This window comes from Microtus pennsylvanicus, chromosome 3, assembly GCF_037038515.1.
Source record: "Microtus pennsylvanicus isolate mMicPen1 chromosome 3, mMicPen1.hap1, whole genome shotgun sequence".
Lineage (NCBI taxonomy): Eukaryota > Metazoa > Chordata > Mammalia > Rodentia > Cricetidae > Microtus > Microtus pennsylvanicus.
In genome coordinates this window covers 95,454,196-95,474,334 of record NC_134581.1, presented here as the reverse complement: position 1 = coordinate 95,474,334, position 20,139 = coordinate 95,454,196, and the positions used below count along the sequence as shown (strand labels likewise).

Below are 20,139 nucleotides of genomic sequence, written 5' to 3'. Positions count from 1 at the left end.
TACAATTGGCAAACCTAAAGAAGCTAAGTAAGAAGGTGAACACAAGGAAAAACATATCGTTATCCTCTTGGATAAGGGAAGTAGACAAAATTGCCGGGGAGAAAAGTGGGATCTTGGGGGTGGGGTGGGAAGGGGGTAAGGGGAGATGGAGAGAGAAAAGGTAGAAGGGAAGGAGGGGGGACTTGGGGAAACAGGAGGATCGGGATAAAGGAAGGCTGGATAGGGGAGCACGGAACCACAATTCTTAGTTAAGGGACCCACTTTAGGGTGGGCAAGAGACTTGACCCTAGAGGGGCTCCCAGGTGCCCAAGCTGAGGTCCCCAGTTAGTTCCTTGGGCAGCTGAGGATAGGGAACCTGAAATGACCCCATCCTAGCGCAATACTGACGAATATCTTGCATATCATCTTAGAACTTTCATCTGGCGATGGATGGAGATAGAGACAGAGACCCACACTGGAGCAATGGACTGAGATCCCAAGGTCCCAATGAGGAGCAGAAGGAGGGAGAACATGAGCAAAGAAGTCGGGACCACGAGGGGTGCACCCACCCACTGAGACAGTGGAGCTGATCTACTGGGAGCTCACCAAGGCCAGCTGGACTATTACCAAAAAAAGCATGGGATAAAACTGAACTCTCTGATCATGACGAACAATGAGGGCTGATGAGACGCCAAGGACAATGGCACGCAGTTTTGATCCTACGCAATCTGCTGGCTTGGTGGGAGCCTAGCCAGTTTGGATGTTCACCTTCCTAGATATGGACAGAGGGGGGAGGACCTAGGACTTACCACAGTGCAGGGAACCCTGACTGCTCTTTGGACTGGAGAGGGAGGGGGAGACGAGTGGGGGGAAGGGGAGAGGGGTGGGAGGAGGGGGAGAAGAGTGGGAGGAGGGGGAGAAGAGTGGGAGGAGGGGGAGGAAATGGGGAGGCTGGGAGGAGGTGGAAATTTGGTTTTTTTCTTTATTCTTCTTTTATCAATAAAAGAAAAAGAAAAAAAAAAGAAATGTTGCTGGGAACTGCATGTTCACATGCAGAAGAATAAAATTAAACCCAATCTGTCACCTTGCACAAAAACTGAGGCCAAAATTGATCAAAGACCTAAATGAGAAACATGAAACAGTGAAATTATTAAAGAAAACATAGCCAGTGCCCTATCAGATAGAGGTGTATAAAAGGACTTTCTGACGAGGACTCCATTTGCCCGAGAATTAAGGGCAACGACTGCCAAGTGGGACCTCATACAACAAAAAGCTCCTGCAGAGCTGAAGAAGAAATCACCTGGCTGATGACAAAGCCTACAAAGTGGAAGAGAATCTTTGCCAGCTACACATCTGACAGTGTAAGAAATCCATAATATATAAAGAACTCGGAAGCAAGAATTAAACAAACAAATGACACATTCAAAACCAATAGCCTGGGTTCTCAGGAGAAAAAGAAAAGATTAGAAATTATCTCAAAAATGTTCATTGGTCCTTATTATTTAGGGAAATGCAAATCAAAATAACTGAGATTTCATTTTACATCAGTCAGAATGGAAAAACAAAGATCAAAGAAAAAAAGAAAAGAAAAGAACGACAAATTTTGGAGGAGGTGTGCGGAAAAGGGAACACTCATTCTTTGTACTGCAGACTGGTGCAGCTACTGGGGAAATCAGTGTGGAGAATGCTCGCAAAGCTAAAAGTAAATCTATTATACGACCCAGCTGTAGCAGTCCTTGGACAGTGTACTCCACACACTCTTGCTCAATCATGTTCATTGCTGCTCTATTCATAATATAGGAAATGGAAACAAACTAAATGCAAATGTGGTACATATACAATATGGAAGACGATTCATCTGTAAATAAAAATGAAGGCATGAACTTTGTGGGTAAATGGGTGGAAGTAGAAAATCATATTGAGTGAGGTAACCCAGATCTAGAAAGACAAATGTCACATGTTCTGTCATAGGATGCTCCTACTTATAAATCTTTAGGTATGGGTATGTTACTTAAAGTACATAAACTATAAGTATAAAAAGGGATCATTGCTTGGTTGGGGTGGGGAGCCACTTGAATAGTATTGAATAAGTGACCAAATTGGGGAAGTGGGAAGAGGAGCATTAATTAAGGAGGGAAGGGAAATAAATATTGAAAAGGGAGAAAGGTAAAAATAGTAAGGATATCTGAAAAAGTCACAAAAAGTCATATGATTATTTACCTACTTAAGACACCTATAAGAAGTTGGCTTATAAATATACACATGTAGTTCAAATGAAATTTCTCATGTAGACTGACCATGTTCCCTCTAAAAGCCATAGACCACATAAGGAAACCCAGCGACCAGGCATGAGAAGCCCTCTTTTAAGTTGTTGGTCAGTGTTGTACAAGAGACTCCCAAAAAATACAGGCTATTGCTATTGCCTTGGTGGTCCCCCAGATGGAGAAGGTAAGCCCCTATTGCTCAAGACACCATGCACTTCAGATGCATGCCCCAGGGACATGAACTGGAACTGACCTGAATTTCTCCTCCCTGAGGACTAACTTTCATGGTACCAGGAGTTGCCAGGCAACCTTACAAAAGAGGGAAGCCACCAACAGTCCTCCAGCTATGAAGCCTATTAACTGCAGCAAGATTGACATGGCACAATAGCCCTAAGGGTGCAGCAGTGTTGTGCAGGGCTTGGCGCTGACCACCAACTCTGGAACTAGACAGGGCCTGCACAGGCTTAAGTCAGGCAGAGTCCCAGGAGCTGAGAGTGGGGAATGAGCACCAGCTCCCACCCTTAGCCAAGAAGCTAGCTCTAGCTCACATCACTTGCAAAGGAAACATTAGTTTTTGCCAACTGAGTCTCACTGGGGATATTAACCACACTTAAGGGTAAGACCCATGACTAGAAGTAGATGGCCAACCCAAAACTCCAGGGGTAGTTTCCTATACTTTTTGTCTTAATCACTTTGACTTTTTTTTTCATCTCACTGTTTTTTGAATGTATATTATGATTTTCAATTTTGTATTTGTATAGGTTTTATTTTTGTCTCTGTCTCTTGTGCTTTTTTTGATACTTTTTATTCCATTTTTCTCATGTTTTTTTTTGTTTGATTGTTTGCTTTGCAAAGAGAGAGGTATAGAAGATGTGGAGTTGGGCAGGTGGGGCAATCTAGGAGGTATGGAAGGAAAACAATGGTCAGAATATACTGTATAAAAAATATTTTCAAAGGTAGACGGGAAGAAGGGGGGACTTGGGGAAACAGGAGGATCGGGATAAAGGAAGGCTGGATAGGGGAGCTCGGATCCGCAATTCTTAGTTAAGGGACCCACTTTAGGGTGGGCAAGAGACTTGACCCTAGAGGGGCTCCCAGGTGCCCAAGCTGAGGTCCCCAGTTAGTTCCTTGGGCAGCTGAGGATAGGGAACCTGAAATGACCCTATCCTAGAGCAATACTGATGAATATCTTGCATATCATCATAGAACCTTCATCTGGTGATGGATGGAGATAGAGAAAGAGACCCACATGGAGCAATGGACTGAGATCCCAAGGTCCCAATGAGGAGCAGAAGGAGGGAGAACATGAGCAAAGAAGTCGGGACCACGAGTGGTGCAACCACCCACTGAGACAGTGGAGCTGATCTACTGGGAGCTCACCAAGGCCAGGTGGACTGTTACCGAAATAGCATGGGATAAAACTGGACTCTCTGAACATGGTGAACAATGAGGGCTGATGAGACGCCAAGGACAATGGCACGGGGTTTTGATCCTACTTAATGTGCTGGCTTGGTGAGAGCCTAGCCAGTTTGGATGTTCACCTTCCTTGATATGGACGGAGGGGGGAGGACCTAGGACTTACCACAGGGCAGGGAACCCTGACTGCTCTTTGAACTGGAGAGGGAGGGGGAGAGGAGTGGGGGGAGGGGGAGAAGGGTGGGAGGAGGGGGAGAAGAGTGGGAGGAGGGGGAGGGAAATGGGAGGCTCGGAGGAGGTGGAAATTTTTTTTTATTCTCCTTTTATCAATAAAAAAATAAAAAAAAATATTTTCAATAAAAAGAATTCACAAATGAAACTTACCAAAGTTTTTTGTTGTTGTTGTTTATCAAATTTCTAAACTCCCATTAAAAAACCATACTTTGTAAGGCTAAATATTTTTTTTTTAAATCCACAGATTTCTGGCCATGCGACCAAGTAAATCTTCCTTTGGCAGTGAACTCCAAGGCCCTTGTATTGCTCCAGTCTCACTGCCCTCCATGTGCTCCCCATGTCAACCCTGGTCCCAGCTGTCCTCTGATGCCTTAGTTACAATTCCCACACTAAGGTGTCCTCTCTGACATCATGTAAGGGGATTCAGTAGGCTGGATTTTAAGAGAGGATCGCTTTATGGTGCGATCAAATCTTAAAACATCTAAAGTTAATGAACCTAAAATAGAAAAGCTCTTTTTTCACCTCTGTTCTTATATTTACCACTTTTATTTGACAACAGCATTGTTCGTTTCTAAAGATCCCTTACCTCTGGATAAAGATGGAAGCGTTTCACTGTATTGATTACCAGGGGATATTCAGTTAGCCTGTCATTCATGATCATCCACAGTCCTTCCAGAAATGAAGGCGCTTCGATGATGGTCTTGAAGTAGGAATAATAAAGTCCCTTTTAAGAAAGACACTATCAATGTCAATAAAACCTTGAGTTGTTTATAGAACATTTTAAAACAATTTTTTAGATCATCTTTCTTCTGTTAAAAAAAAGAAGGTCATGAAGAAGACTTCCTAATGACTTCTTAGTGTTAAGATTCTCAGACTAAAAAGCATGTATCTTCACGTGTCTTCTCTACGATTCTTTCTAGCTTTCTGAAGGTCTGAGATTATTCAGATTATGTGGATGGTGCTTTAAGACATGCATCTAGTCAGTGTACTTTTAACTTGACTAACTCTATTTTCCCCATATGCTTAGAAGTTGACATATAATAAATTCTATCAAAAACAGAGGTGTCTTCATGTCGAAGTGCAACTCCGCATTTGGAAAGGAATGACAGTTTTATTAACTAATAACGCATGCTCGTCAGCATCGGGTGACTGGTCCAGCTTACTTTGGAGCTGCAGCTGGTGCCTGAGCTGCCTTCTGCTGTTCACAAATGCTGTGTCATAAAGTGATCACCCCTGTGTAGTTCCAGCACAGGGAACAATGTCCTCTTTAGATCAGGAGGGGATGTCAACTCAAAAGTCTACACTGTTTTATGTTATTTTCATCTTAAATTTGCTGTTTGCCAAAATAAGTAAATAAAGAAATAAAAAGTGCCACAGTGTTTTTCAAAGTAAAGCAAGTGCCCCATTCTTCAAAATTTTGAAATAGTTGAAACTCCATGCTCATTCCTGCTTCACCCAACCGCTTCAGTGTTGATATGTTAACCAATACCAGGGGCTTCTAAATTCAAGCTGGTTCCTAATTGGTTGTTTCTGCGCCATTTAGATTTTCCTTTCAGCTAATGAAGATAACACAGCAATAAAACTACCAAATCATACCTAATATGCCAATGTCTACCTTCAGGGAAATAAAATAAAAATGATTTTTGTTCATAATAAGCTATTGTTTTATAGGAGATGCTATAGTGTGGGCATTCATCCATTCACCCCTTCATTTCACTACAGTCCTGTAAGTCTGATATGATTTCTACCTTACAGGTAAGTGACTGAGTCTCAGAGACAACTGATCAATCCTCACAGAAATAAGCACAGGACTGCTGTCTGCACCCAGTGTCTGTCCCCAAAGGCCCACCACAACTATGTTCTTATTTAATAGTAGTTCATATGGCGCCCTTGGAAATAATGCCTTTGAGGTATTCAAGAGCCACACAGACACTAATGATATATTCAATCCCTGAACCTAAGCCCCGAACGAATCCTCCAGTGCTTCAAGAGGAATTGGAGGAAAACAAAAAGCAGTGCCATCATCTGTGTACTGACCAACTCATACAGGATGGGCAAAAAGGCAATGGGAGTCGCCCAAAACCCATTTCAGTTCCTGCTAAATCTCTACCGTATTGTCCCACTATCCTTACAGCACAGATTAGTGAGAAGAAAGAACCGAACCATTTCCGTGCGGAAGGTCATCTCCCGTTCCAAAGATGAGAGGTGAGAAAAATGACGGTCATTTTCAAAAAGTGTTATTAAGTGTATCCTGGGGGGAAGAAACATATGATAATAATGAGAATGGGCTTCAGAACCAGCCCTAAAATAGTTTCAGGGCTCAGAAAGCCATACAATGAAAACAAGTTTTATAACAAATGCTGAGATAATTTTACAGTTGACTGATGTAGTTGCTTGTATATTCTTGAGAATTTTATTATTCACCATCACACACATTCCAAGCTGCTTGACTCCATTCTTCCATGTGCATGCACGTCTCCTATTGTACATGCACATCTCCTATTGCGCATGCACATCTCCTATTGCACATGCACATCTCCTGTTGTACGTGCACATCTCCTGTTGTACATGCACATCTCCTATTGCGCATGCACATCTCCTATTGCACACATGCACATCTCCTGTTGTACACATGCACATCTCCTATTGTACACATGCACATCTCCTATTGTACATGCACATCTCCTATTGTACATGCACATCTCCTGTTGTACATGCATATCTCCTATTGTACATGCACATCTCCTGTTGTACATGCATATCTCCTATTGTACATGCACATCTCCTGTTGTACATGCACATCTCCTATTGTACATGCACATCTCCTATTGTACATGCACATCTCCTGTTGTACATGCATATCTCCTATTGTACATGCACATCTCCTGTTGTACATGCATATCTCCTGTTGTACATGCACATCTCCTGTTGTACATGCACATCTCCTATTGCACACATGCACATCTCCTATTGCACACATGCACATCTCCTATTGCACACATGTACATCTCCTATTGTACATGCACATCTCCTGTTGTACATGCATATCTCCTATTGTACATGCACATCTCCTGTTGTACATGCACATCTCCTATTGCACACATGCACATCTCCTATTGCACACATGCACATCTCCTATTGTACATGCACATCTCCTGTTGTACATGCACATCTCCTGTTGTACATGAACATCTCCTGTTGTACATGCACATCTCCTGTTGTACATGCACATCTCCTGTTGTACATGAACATCTCCTGTTGTACATGCACATCTCCTGTTGTACACATGCACATCTCCTATTGTACATGCACATCTCCTATTGTACATGCATATCTCCTGTTGTACATGCACATCTCCTATTGTACACGCACAGTTCCTATTGTACACGCACATCTCCTATTGCGCATGCACATCTCCTGTTGCACATGCACATCTCCTGTTGCACATGCACATCTCCTGTTGTACATGCACATCTCCTGTTGTACATGCACATCTCCTGTTGTACATGCACATCTCCTGTTGTACATGCACATCTCCTGTTGTACACATGCACATCTCCTATTGTACATGCACATCTCCTATTGTACATGCATATCTCCTGTTGTACATGCACATCTCCTGTTGTACATGCACAGTTCCTATTGTACATGCACATCTATTGTACATGCACATCTCCTATTGTACATGCACATCTCCTGTTGTACACATGCACATCTCCTATTGTACATGCACAGTTCCTATTGTACATGCACAGTTCCTATTGTACATGCACATCTCCTATTGTACATGCACAGTTCCTATGGTGCCCTCCACTCTTCTTCCACATCCAGCTCCTTAGGAACACAGGAAGAACTGGGCAGTGGTGGCGCACTCCTTTAATCTCAGCACTCAGAAGGCAGAGGCAGGCAGATCTCTGTTGAGTTTGAGGCCAGCCTGGTCTACAGAGCTAGATCTAGGACAGCCAAAGCCATGCAGAGAAACCCTGTCTCAAAAAATTAAAAACCAGAAAGAGCTATGTTATTTTTTTATGTTGTAGGAGTGATTCAAATGGGCTGGAAAATACTTTTGTAACCACTGAAAAGCACTTATAATATAATTTAAATAAAATCACTTTTAAATAAGGTAATTTATTTATTTATTTATTAAAGATTTCTGCCTCCTCCGCGCCACCGCCTCCCATTTCCCTCCCCCTCCCCCGATCAAGTCCCCCTCCCTCATCAGCTGGAAGAGCAATCAGGGTTCCCTGCCCTGTGGGAAATCCAAGGACCACCCACCTCCATCCAGGTCTAGTAAGGTGAGCATCCAAACTGCCTAGGCTCCCCCAAAGCCAGTACGTGCAGTAGGATCAAAAACCCATTGCCATTGTTCTTGAGTTCTCAGTAGTCCTCATTGTCCACTATGTTAAAGAAGTGTAAGTCCATACAAAGAATGGTCTTTTAAGTCCCCCAGAGGCCTATACTTGAAGGTCCACAGCAGTGAAACTCAGCAGCCATTGCTAGTGACCAAGGAGTGTATGTGGTGAAATTAGTCACAGTCAGGGAACACGCTGCCCTCAGTTTATAAAATCTTCCCAACAAAAATACAAACAAAGTTCATGTGTCAACATAGTTTCTGCCCTGGATTCACATGCAGGTCATATGCCAGAAAACCAACAGTGTAGAAGAATGGCTCCTTCCTGGTCCAGCCTCAGGGCTCACAGCAAAATTGTTAGGCAGATGGGAAGGCAGAGAAACACTCGCCAGGAAACCTTCCTGCGTCTATGAGATGTTAGCTCACATAGAAATGAAATATTCCAGATAAAATTTTCAGGTTTTTTAACACATGATTTAAAAAAATATTTTTTTTATTTTTTTTTTTAAAGAGAGTGCCAGGGAACGCAGAGTGCAGACTCGGAGCACTTCTGCCACACCACTGCGGGAAAGGCTTGCTTTCTCAAGGCAGGATCTCACTATGCCTCGCAGGCTGCCCTCAAACCCATAATCCTGCCACCTCAGTCTCTAAGTGCTGGAACTACAGATGTGCTCCACCATTTCCAGTTCAGAAAGAAAGTGAGCTTTATCTCCTTTTCTGAGTTTTAGATTGCAGGCTTTCCTAAGACTTTAGCTCTAAACTTAAGTCAACAATAACGTACAGGTATTCCAGGAAAGCAAAGGCTTTAGGTGAGATAAACTGAAAAGCCTTATGGGGGTAGGAGATACTTAAAGAAATAGAGGAATGAGTCTTTGGTAAAGCAAAAAAATTAATTTGTGGGGCTGGCGAGAACGCTCAGAAGGTAAGATGATCAGCACTCACAGGGCAGCTCACAACCACGTCTGACTCCAGCCCCAGGGAATCTGATGCCCTCACCTCGCCTCTATGAGAACACACGTGGTGTACAAGCATACATACAGATAAAATACCTATGCATATAAAATGTTTACTAGCCCCCAGGGCATCTACACTGTAAATGATGCTGTGCACATGAACTGTATACAGAAGTGACACATAGGTGTCAGTTGACACGGGTATCGATGTCTTGCTTTGCTATTTACAAATGGCAGTGCCAAAATTTAACCCACATATTTCTATGTATTTTAAGCTGAGACAAAAATCTTACCAGTGCAAAATCCCCACAAAGGCAGCTGGAAAAGAAAAAAGAGAAATCATTAAAAAACGTTTTATTGCTAAATGTCTTTAAAATAAGCACTTAGCACTTCAAATGCACAGCTAAAGCCAGAGCTCACTGAGCTAGACAGTCAGCTCTTTCTGTCTGCTTGAGCCAGGAAAGCAGCCCAGAAGGAAGTAAAGTAAACTGAGCCATGTTCCCTCTGCAGGTGGGGAGGACCTGGAAGCTTTACATATCCCTCCTTTTAAGAGTGATTAAGTGGGTGACTTGATCTTTTTGTGACTTTTCAGTATGACTGTCTATTGTTTCTTATTCTCTTCTTCCTTTATATAGAGTGTTTTTTAAATACTATGCCAAGGTAAGGTTCTTCTGGAAAACACTCTGCATAATCTAGCCTAGAACGCTGTCCCTTGCACTCTTCAGTGATTATTAAATGCAGAAAATCCCTTGTTCGGGCATGCCTTTGAAAGCTAAGTTGTACTATTCAGGTCCTGATGAACTGCCAGCTCCTGGACAGAACCTAGATCCAGGCACGACCAAGGGTCCAGATGAGCACAAGGCTAACAGGGGATGAGGAACAAGTCCAGTTCCATGCTACTCTAGGTTTGCAGCTTTCTGCAGAGCTCCAAACACAGTGATCAGGAGAGGGAGCTAGGAGCGAGGAGGCAAAAGAACAAGTTAAATGCCACAACGCCCCTATTTCTTCCAACGGTTCTTCCTAAATGAATGCCCTTTCATCACAATAAGCTTTCCAATAACTCATTTCCAAAGTTTTGAATGTTGGTTTTAGTAATTCCCCAGGTCCTTGCTGACAGCGAGGAGGTAACTCACTCAGCCACTGCAGTAGTCACACAGACTTTGTGTTGCATTTCTCAGAGTTGCCCCAAGTACACTTGGCAAGATACCTCATAAGCCACCAGCATTAACTTCTAAAACTGTGTTTTTTTTTAACCATGCATCTTGGGTAACAGAATAAAAGCAAAGCAATTCAATAAAGAAACATAAACTCACCATGTTGAATTTCCCAGCCCTGCTCCTCTGCCTACATAATGGCCATGCTGAGCTCATCTTAAATTCTTCTCAGATTTGCTTGTATTGTATCAGGGAGGGCAAACTATAGCCCACTCTCTGTTTTCATGCTATGCTCAAGCTAAAACGTTCTTTGTTTTCAAAAGGTTATTAAAACAACGATTCAATAGATGCCGTGCAGTCCCTTACACAAAACAAATGTTCTCTGCACCACTCTGAAATAAAAACGTATAACCTGTATATTCAGCTGGGAAAAAATGTCCTGAGATAGTTTAGTTACCAATGACAGAGGGTGTCCTATTTGACTATATTTTTTTCTTTTTTTTCCCCCAGTCTCTTGTTAGTGATATATAGTGGGAAATATTTAAGATTACATTTTCAAAATAAAAAAAATGGAAGAGCTGGCTTCAGGGAGTAAGAACTTGCTCTGCAAGTGTGAGGACCTAAGTCCAAATGGCCAGGACCCATGCGATAAAGCCAGGCATAACTGCATTTTATATAACCCAAGACTAGGGGTGACGACAAGCAGAGCCTGAGAGCTGGCTGGCCAGCCAGACTACACTAAAAGGTGAGCTGATATTTCAGTGGGAGAACCTGTCTCAAGCAAGTAAGGTAAAGACTGGCAGAAAAGGACGGCCCAGGGTTTGCTCTGGCTTCTGTAAGTCTGTGCAGTACAGTGCACACCCCACCCCACGCACACATATTCTCACAAAAGGCCAATTATGATCCACCTAACTTTCCAAAGATCCTCAAAATTCAACCGTGTCTCCCAGCCCCTCCTGCCACGACTCCCCAAAAGATGCATGCTTAGATGCATCTCAGTTTTCCTGTCCCCACTTGTCTTTACTCTGCCCCTATTCTTTCTGTACATTGGTGTTTGCCTTGCAAATCTCCTTGCCACCTAATTGTCCACGTTCACTCAGATGTGGATAACACCCAAAGTGGTTGTCTTCCTTCCCCTCCTCTCTCCCTCTTGCTGCTTCAATTTCAGCCGCTACAATCTCATCTGCTACCTTCTCTGTCAGTCTCTTCTCCCCTCCCCTCCTGCTGCTGCTCTCATTAGAGCATTGTAGCCTGGTTCTAGGAAGAGTTTCCCAACTACTCTTTCTGCTTTCGTTCTCAGTACCCTCCAGTCACAGCACACACTTCAGCCTGCAGGATCTCGAGAGCATGCACTGACCAAGTAGCCTTCCCGGAGGGAGAAATCACTCAGTGCCAACGTCACACAGCTACCAAATGCCATGGAATTTTTTTATAGAACAATTAGTGTTTTAAATATAAATAACCATATTTGTATATAAAGTGAACACTTAGTTATTCATAAAGACTGTTTGAACAGCCTTCCCAAGGAACAACACACCAACTTGTTATTCATTACTAAATGGTCAGTTCTGAAAATATATACAGACAAGTAACATTATATGGACTGAGAAGGTTATATTTATGTACTTAGGAATGTGTGTGTATGTGTGTAACAGTATTTAAAGAAAATGAGACCATGAATTTTTAGGAGAGCAAGGGGATGCATGAGAGGATTTGAGGAGAAAAAAAGGGAGGGGATAAGTTATGCAATTTTATTATCTTAAAAATAATTAACAATTAAAAAACAAAACAAAAAAACTAAGAAAAGAATCCATGCCTTCACACAGAGAGTTCAAATGCCTCACACCCATCACTGAGCTGAAAGCTTATGTCAATATGTCAATAGCATCCTCCTTCTATTCCTCATGCCTTTCTTTTCATCCTAACTTTGTTTCCACACCATGCTGTCTTACTGCTAAGACAGGTAACTTGCCATTCTGTCAGCATCTCTCTCTCTCTCTCTTTCACATACACACACACACACACACACACACACACACACACACACACTGATCCCAGCTCCACACGGCCATATATCAGCTCTTTGCTACAACTGAAGTTCCACCATTTTCTAAAAGTTCTCTCTCTCTCTCTCTCTCTCTCTCTCTCTCTCTCTCTCTCTCTCTCTCTCTCTCTCTCTCTCTCTGAGCTATATTCGCCTTCCATTCTAAAGAATTAACTGTCTCTCCTGAGCACAGCTAGTAAAGTTATTGTTCATTTAATAAAGTCATCCATGATTTCCTTAGCCACTCACGGGTAACCATGTGCCACACCTCGGTACATCGGTACATTGGAGCTTGGATTTCAGAAACCAGCCCTTATGGATTGTGGCTGTGGCACGGGTCTGTTGGCATAGACGGCAGATGAAAATCTAAGTACGAATTTCAATTATTCCTCAATTACTGTTAACACTTCAATGTGACAACCCCTTTTTACCCCAGCAGCCACATAGCATATGGTGGGAAGAGGCGGGAATGACCTGTATTGAGGTATTTGTGTCTCTATTTATATCCGCAGTTAGTGTGGCAAAGCTCTCGTCCCAAATACCAGACAGCAGCAATGCTTAAGTTACCTCAGAAACCACAGAAAATTAGAGGTATAAATGGAGGAAATGCTTGCATGAAAGAACTCCTAGCAGCTACTGTTAAGCTTGGCAGAATGGAAGTAAGAGGGTATCAGCAGGGGTAATGAATGCACCGTCTACTCTCCTCATTCCTCCGCTTTTAGTGATCTCAGCTAAGAAACTTTGATTTAAAATACAAAGCAGCATAACTCTGTCCCGAAGGTAGTCGATCACTTCTACAAACTTGTGTTAACTAGCTGCTCTGATAGGGTTAACTTTTTGTTGGCATACAGGCGACCACTAAGTCGGACAATCCCACAAAATAGTTTAAAACAGGAGCTCGAAGGCTGAGAATTCCTGGCATGAGAGTCTCAGACATCACCATCAACTCTTCCAACACACCAAACACTGGTGAATGAAATTCCCCAAGACCTATGTTAACCCTTCAAAGCTTTAGGATGAGAGGTAATCCTGCCCGGCTGGGACTGGAGCAGGCTCTGCTCACCTACACCGAAGAGGGTCCTGTGGGAGAAGCGACGATTATGCAGGGCCTGCACCTTGTCGCGGAGCTGGTCCAAGAGGCTGTGGAGGAATTGGAAGCGGCCGTGAAGAAGGAGGTTGGTGACCTCTTCCGGGTGTAAGTAATTTTGCTCCTTCAGAATTCGGTTCCTCCGCTGCACGTAGTTCCGGGCGCCCCCAGGCAGGTTCCTGCTGCCCAGGAAGAAAGGCTGCAGCAGCCACCTCTTGGCGCGCTCCAGCGGGGGCTCCACCGGCCCTGCGCCCCGACTCATCCTGGTTTGCGATGCGTCGGGGTCCGATTCCCTGAGTTGACTCCTCGTCGGCCCCACCATCTTCTCATAGTCTGTGGTCAGGTGGATGGAGCTGGGTCACCGAGGGCGAGGTTCGGGGGCCGGACTCACTTGGCAGCCTCAACGACCAGCCCCCACCGCCGTTGCGGGCAGCCTCGTCGTCATGGCGACCGTGAAACAAAGATGGCGAGCATGCGGTCCAGGAAGCCTTGCGCTCTCCACGTGCAGCCCGCGCGCACGCCAGCGCGACAACGCGACTTGCGAGTGGTGTGACCTGCCCCAGGGCCTGGGCCCTGAAGTACAGTACTCGTTAGCTCATTCTTTAAGTAACATGGTCTGTTCCAACGAAGTTGCTCAGATCCTGGCTCGGAGAAGAAAGGGATGGGCTCAGGAGTTCATTATCTTCCTAAACCAGAAGCCACCCTGGTCCAGGAAACGGTCTTGGCCTCACAGTTTCTATACAGCACTATAGAGGCCACTGCCACGCCACATTCCAGCCGTCAGTCTGTACGGCTGGAGTCCACAACACTTCACGCATCCATTTTAGGACTTTATTGAGCTTCTAACAGACAATTACCATAATGTTGACCAAGTTCATCTTCATGGAAAAACACTGCCTGAAAACGCTCATAGTTCCTCCATATTCCTCAGAGCTTAAACTTGGTTTTACTCCGCAATACCTTCAGTAATATTTCCCAATCTACCTTTCCGACTTTAATTTCCACTTTCCTGGACACAGATCTTCCGATAAGTATCAGTGAAATACACACACACACACACACACACACACACACACACACACACACACGCACGCACGCACGCACGCGCACGCACACGCACGCACATATACATGCCATCCCATGGCTTTCCCAGCCTTTTCTCCTGACTGTTTGAATGCTGTCTTCTGACCCCAAGCCCTTTCTCTAGTTCACATTAATTATGCCTTCACTTAAGAGCTAGAGTGCTCACTGGTAGTTATATTTATCTACTGACTAAATCCAGTACATGGGAAACAAGTAAGTTGTTGCTAGTTTATGTTTTATAAGATTTTTCTCAAGAGGCATTTCTGCATTCCTGGTACTATTTGTTGCGCTCAAGATGTTAATAGGAAATAGAGTACCAGAAGTATAGTATATTTTAATATTAATATTTTAATAGGTTGTAACTTTGTCTATCCAATTTTGAGTTTAAAATACAAGATATTATTAATTATTATTTGGCAAACACACAGTGTATATTTAACACATCTTGTCATGTAGTCCAGGTTGGCCTTGAACTCCTTTCTCAGTCTCCCTAATCCTAAGATTACAAGTTTTGTCTCCATATTAAGCTGGCAAAAACCTGTTCTTAAATGAATCGACAAAATCAAAATGGAGCTCCTTATTTTTAATGAGCACGTATTAACTCTGCATTTTGTAGCAATAAGGGGAGTGCAAGGATTACCTCTTCTTTTCTTGTTAATTTCTTGTAGTCTCTTTCCAGCTGCCTGAAGAGGCATGTTCTTACCTTTGGTTAATCCCTTACAAATAAAATCTAGTCCCTTTCACCCTTAAAATAATCTTTTGCACAGATAACCATTGTTCCATTATTTTTTGTCAATTTTAAAATTAGAATAGCCTCAACATCAAACTCCAAGTTACAGAATTACTCATGTCATACGGTATTGGGGCCATTAATTCATTTTGAGTGAATGGCTAGTGATAATAGAAAAATAGGATACAGTGTTAAAAGAAATACTAGATGAATGTGTTTTCTGAATCCAACCCGATATGTATATTGTTAGGTATTAAGTGTCAACTTGTCGCTCAGTAGGGAGCATCACCTGAAGAAATGAAATTAGCTCAAATGCTTCAAATGGCAAATTCTTAGAACAGGGGAGGAAACTAACCACATTCTTTCCCAAAATATCAAAAGAGTAGACTATAGCCCAGTTGCTAATATTGTTCCCCTCTGAAACCTCTTGAATTTGACCTCCACAGTTCACATTGTCCCCAGCACTCTTGTCTTCCAAGCTCCTACTAGACTGGCCTGTTAAACTCAACCCACTTTCCTTGTCCAAAGTCCCCAAATCATCCAGAAATCTCAAAAAGAAAGAAAGAAAGAAAGAAAAGAAGGAAGGAAGGAAGGAAGGAAGGAAGGAAGGAAGGAAGGAAGAGCATGGTTAGTCCAACCACATCAATACACCACTCCTTAGTACTAACTTCTGTCCTAGCTACTTTTCTAATACCTTGACAAAACACTATGTAAAGGACAACAGAAAAGAAAGTGTTTAATTTAGAGATCATGGTTCTAGGGAGTAGTGGAGTCCATGGCCATGTGGGGAAAGGATGGCAGCAGGCTGTTAGGCATCTACTGGGGCAGTGGCTGAGTTTACAAATTGAGAAAGTAACCACAAGGCAGCAATCAAACCAATTAGAATGACATGGGCTTCTGAAATGTCAATCCCACCCCAGATGACACACCTCCACCAACAAAGCCATATACACCTCCTAATCCTTGCCAAATAGTTCCACCAACTGGGACCCAAGCATATCTCTCTCTCTCTCTCTCTCTCTCTCTCTCTCTCTCTCTCTCTCTCTCTCTCTCTCTCTTTGGTTTTTTCAGACAGTATTTCTCAAGCTCACAGAGATCCGCTTGCCTCTGCCTCCCAAGTGCTGGGATTAAAGGTATGTGCCACCACTGTCCGGCTGATAATCATTTTTACATAAAGGTACTTTATGCATTTATATATATAGAACCTGCCTCTGCCTCCCCCCATTTTGTGTTAAATCAAATTTTAAGTGTTTTGTGAAATTATAATGTAATCACATTTTCTTCTTCCATTTGCTCCCTCCAAACCCTCCCAATATCCCTCTGTGGTAGTTTGAATGGAATTAGCCCCCATAATATCATGGGAAGTGGCACTATTCAGAGGCGTGGCTTTCTTGAGGTGGGTATCGCCTTGTTGGAGGAAGTGTGTCACTGTGGGGCCAGGCTTTGAGGTTTCAATTGCTTAGGATACCATCCAGTGTTTCAGTTGACTTCCTGTTATCTGTAATATGTAGAACTCTCAGCTCCAGCACCATGTCTGCCTACATGCTACCATACTCCCCACCTGATGACAATGGACTAAACCTCTGAAAAAGCAAGCCACCCTCAACTGACTGTTTTCCTTGTAAAAGTTGCCGTGGTTGAGATACCATCTTACACCTGTCAGAATGGCTAAGATCAAAAACACTAATGAAAGCTTATGCTGGAGAGGATGTGGAGTAAGAGAAACACTCATCCATTGCAGGTGGGAATGCAAACTTGTACAACCACTTTGGAAATCAGTATGGCAGCTTCTTAGAAAGTTGTGAATCAACCTACCTAAGGATCTAGCAATACCACACTTGGGCATATACCCGAAAGATGCTCAATTATACTATAAAGTTTAACTATGTTCATAGCAGCATTATTTGTAATAGCCAGAACCTGGAAACAACCTAGATTCCCCTCAACTGAAGAATGGATAAAGAATGTGGCACATTTACACAATGAAGTGCTACTCAACGGTAAAAAAAAATAATATCTTGAATTTTGCATGCAAATGGATGGAATTAGAAAACACTATCCTAAGGGAGATAACACAGACCCAAAAAGAGGAATATGGTTTGTACTCACTCATAAGTGGATACTAGCTATAAATAAAGGATATTGAGCCTATAGCTCATGATCCTAGAGAAGCTAAATAATAAGGTGAACCCAAAGAAAAACATATATAGATTGACCTAGAAATTGGAAATAGACAAGATTGCCTGACAAAATTGGAAGCATGGGGGTAAGGAGAGAAGAGAGGGTGAAAAGGGAAGAGGAGGGGAGAAGGAGATGGTTGAGAAGAACTTGAGGGAAAGGGATAGTAGAGAAGGAAGAAGGACAGAGATGAGAGCAAGTAAAGAAATATCTTTATTGGGCGAGCCATTATAGGGTTAGCAGAAACCTGGCTCTAGAGAAATTCCCAGGAATCCGCAAGGATGACCCCAGGTAAAACCCCAAGCAATAGAGAGGGGACCCGATCTTGGCTAGCCCTGTTGTCAGACTGATGAATATCTTAAATATCACCATAGAACCTTCATCCAGCAACAGATGGAAACAGAGGCAAAGACCCACATCAGAGCACTGGACTGAGATCTCAAAGTCTAGTTGAAGAGTGGGAGGAATGAAAATATGAACAAGAAGATCAAGGCCATGATGGGTTCACCCACTGAAACAGTTTACCTGAGCTAATGGGAGCTCACCAACTCCAGCCAGACTGGGAAAGAACAAGCATAGGACAAACTAGTCCCTCTGAATGTGGTTGACAGTTGCATGACTGGGGCAGACTAAGGGGTCACTGGCAGTGGCACCACAATTTATCCCTACTGCATGTACTGGCTTTTTGGGATCCTATTCTCTTTGGATGTATACCCCTTGCTCAGCCTACATACAGTAGGGAGGGCCTTGGACTTCCACATAGCAATGTGTCTTACCCTCTCTGAGGAGTGAATGAAGGTGGGGTGGGAGGGTATGTGAAGGGAATAGGAAGAGGGGAGAGAGTAGGAACTTAGATTGTTATGTTTAATGAAAAAAGATAATTTGCCTTCTTTTAAAAAATAAATAAATATTAAAAATAATGTATAGGCATTTAAAAAAGGAGTTGCTATAGTCATGTTGTCTGTTCACAGTAATAAAAACTCAGAGACAGAAGTTGGTACCAGGGACTGAGGTATTGTTGTACTAGATCTGATCATGTTTTTGTTTGGAATAATATAGACTTTGGGAGTTTGGGTTAGGAAAATAATGAAATGTTTTAAGTGCTGTTAATGGGCCATCCTAGTAGAAGCATGGAAGACAGTGGTGCTGAGTGTGGTTTAATGAACTGTGGGAATCAAGAGGTTTCACAGGAGATGAATGTTAGTATGTGACCTAGAGACTGGTCTCAGGATATTTTTGTAAGGAACGAGGCGCTTTTTTGCTCTTGGCCAAACAGTCTGCCTGAGACTAAAGTGAGGAGTTTTGGATTAGCTCTGTTGGCAGAAGATATCTCAAAGCAGCGTCATATAGACTCTGTCATGTGGTTCCTAGTGTTCATGCTTATAAAGATTTGTAAAATTTTTTCTCCATGAAAAGGAGAAAGCTGAGCAAGGTAATTGGTTATAGTTTTCTGTATTGGTTTCTTTTTTTTTTTTTTTTTTTTTTAATTTTTTTATTGATAAAAGGAGGATAAAGAAAAGAAAAAAAAAAAACAAATTTCCACCTCCTCCCACCAGCCTCCCATTTCCCTCCCCCTCCTCCCACTCTTCTCCCCCTCCTCCCACCCCTCTCCCCTTCCCCCCACTCCTCTCCCCCTCCCTTTCCAGTCCAAAGAGCTGTCAGGGTTCCCTGCCCTGTGGTAAGTCCTAGGTCCTCCCCCCTCCGTCCATATCTAGGAAGGTGAACATCCAAACTGGCTAGGCTCCCACCAAGCCAGCAGATTGCGTAGGATCAAAACCGCGTGCCATTGTCCTTGGCGTCTCATCAGCCCTCATTGTTTGCCATGTTCCGAGAATCCAGTTTTATCCCATGCTTTTTCTGGTAACAGTCCAGCTGGCCTTGGTGAGCTCGCAGTAGATCATCTCCACTGTCTCAGTGGGTGGGTGCACTCCTCGTGGTCCCGACATCTTTGCTCATGTTCTCACTCCTTCTGCTCCTCATTGGGACCTTGGGAGCTCAGTCCAGTGCTCCAGTGTGGGTCTCTGTCTCTATCTCCATCCATCGCCAGATGCAAGTTCTAGGATGGTATGCAATATATTCGTCAGTATTGCTCTAGGGTAGGGTCATTTCAGGTTCCCTATCCTCAGCTGCCCAGGGAACTAACTGGGGACCTCAGCTTGGGCACCTGGGAGCCCCTCTAGGGTCAAGTCTCCTGCCCACCCTAAAGTGGGTCCCTTAACTAAGAATTGTGGTTCCGTGCTCCCCTATCCAACCTTCCTTTATCCCGATCCTCCTGTTTCCCCTAGTCCACCCTCCTTCCCTTCTACCTTTTCTCTCCCCATCTCCCCTAACCCCCATCCCACCCCACCCCCAAGATCCCACTTTTCCCCCCGGCAATTTTGTCTACTTCCCTTATCCAAGAGGATAACTATATGTTTTTCCTTGGGTTCACCTTCTTACTTAGCTTCTTTAGATTCGCCTATTGTAGATTCCGTGAACCCTATTTATGGCTAGAAACCAATTATGAGTGAGTACATCCCATGTTCGTCTTTTTGGGCCTGGGATACCTCACTCAGGATAGTGTTTTCTATTTCCATCCATTTGCATGCAAAATTCGAGAAGTCATTGTTTTTTACCGCAGCGTAGTACTCTAGTGTGTATATATTCCATACTTTCTTCATCCATTC

The 20,139-nt window shown here is 43.3% G+C and overlaps 1 protein-coding gene across 1 annotated transcript in view; it reads right to left on the bottom strand.

The window, feature by feature from the left end:
- Dpy19l2 (dpy-19 like 2) overlaps positions 1-13,804 on the bottom strand; it is a 164,857-nt gene extending 151,053 nt beyond the window's left edge. Inside the window, exons 1-4 of the mRNA XM_075967611.1 lie at positions 13,459-13,804; positions 9,491-9,515; positions 6,057-6,144; positions 4,480-4,617 (exon numbers count right to left, since the gene is read on the bottom strand). Of these exons, the coding sequence (XP_075823726.1) occupies positions 4,480-4,617; positions 6,057-6,144; positions 9,491-9,515; positions 13,459-13,804 (597 nt within the window). The remainder of the gene's footprint in view (positions 1-4,479; positions 4,618-6,056; positions 6,145-9,490; positions 9,516-13,458) is intronic.
- Positions 13,805-20,139: the final 6,335 nt, after the last annotated feature.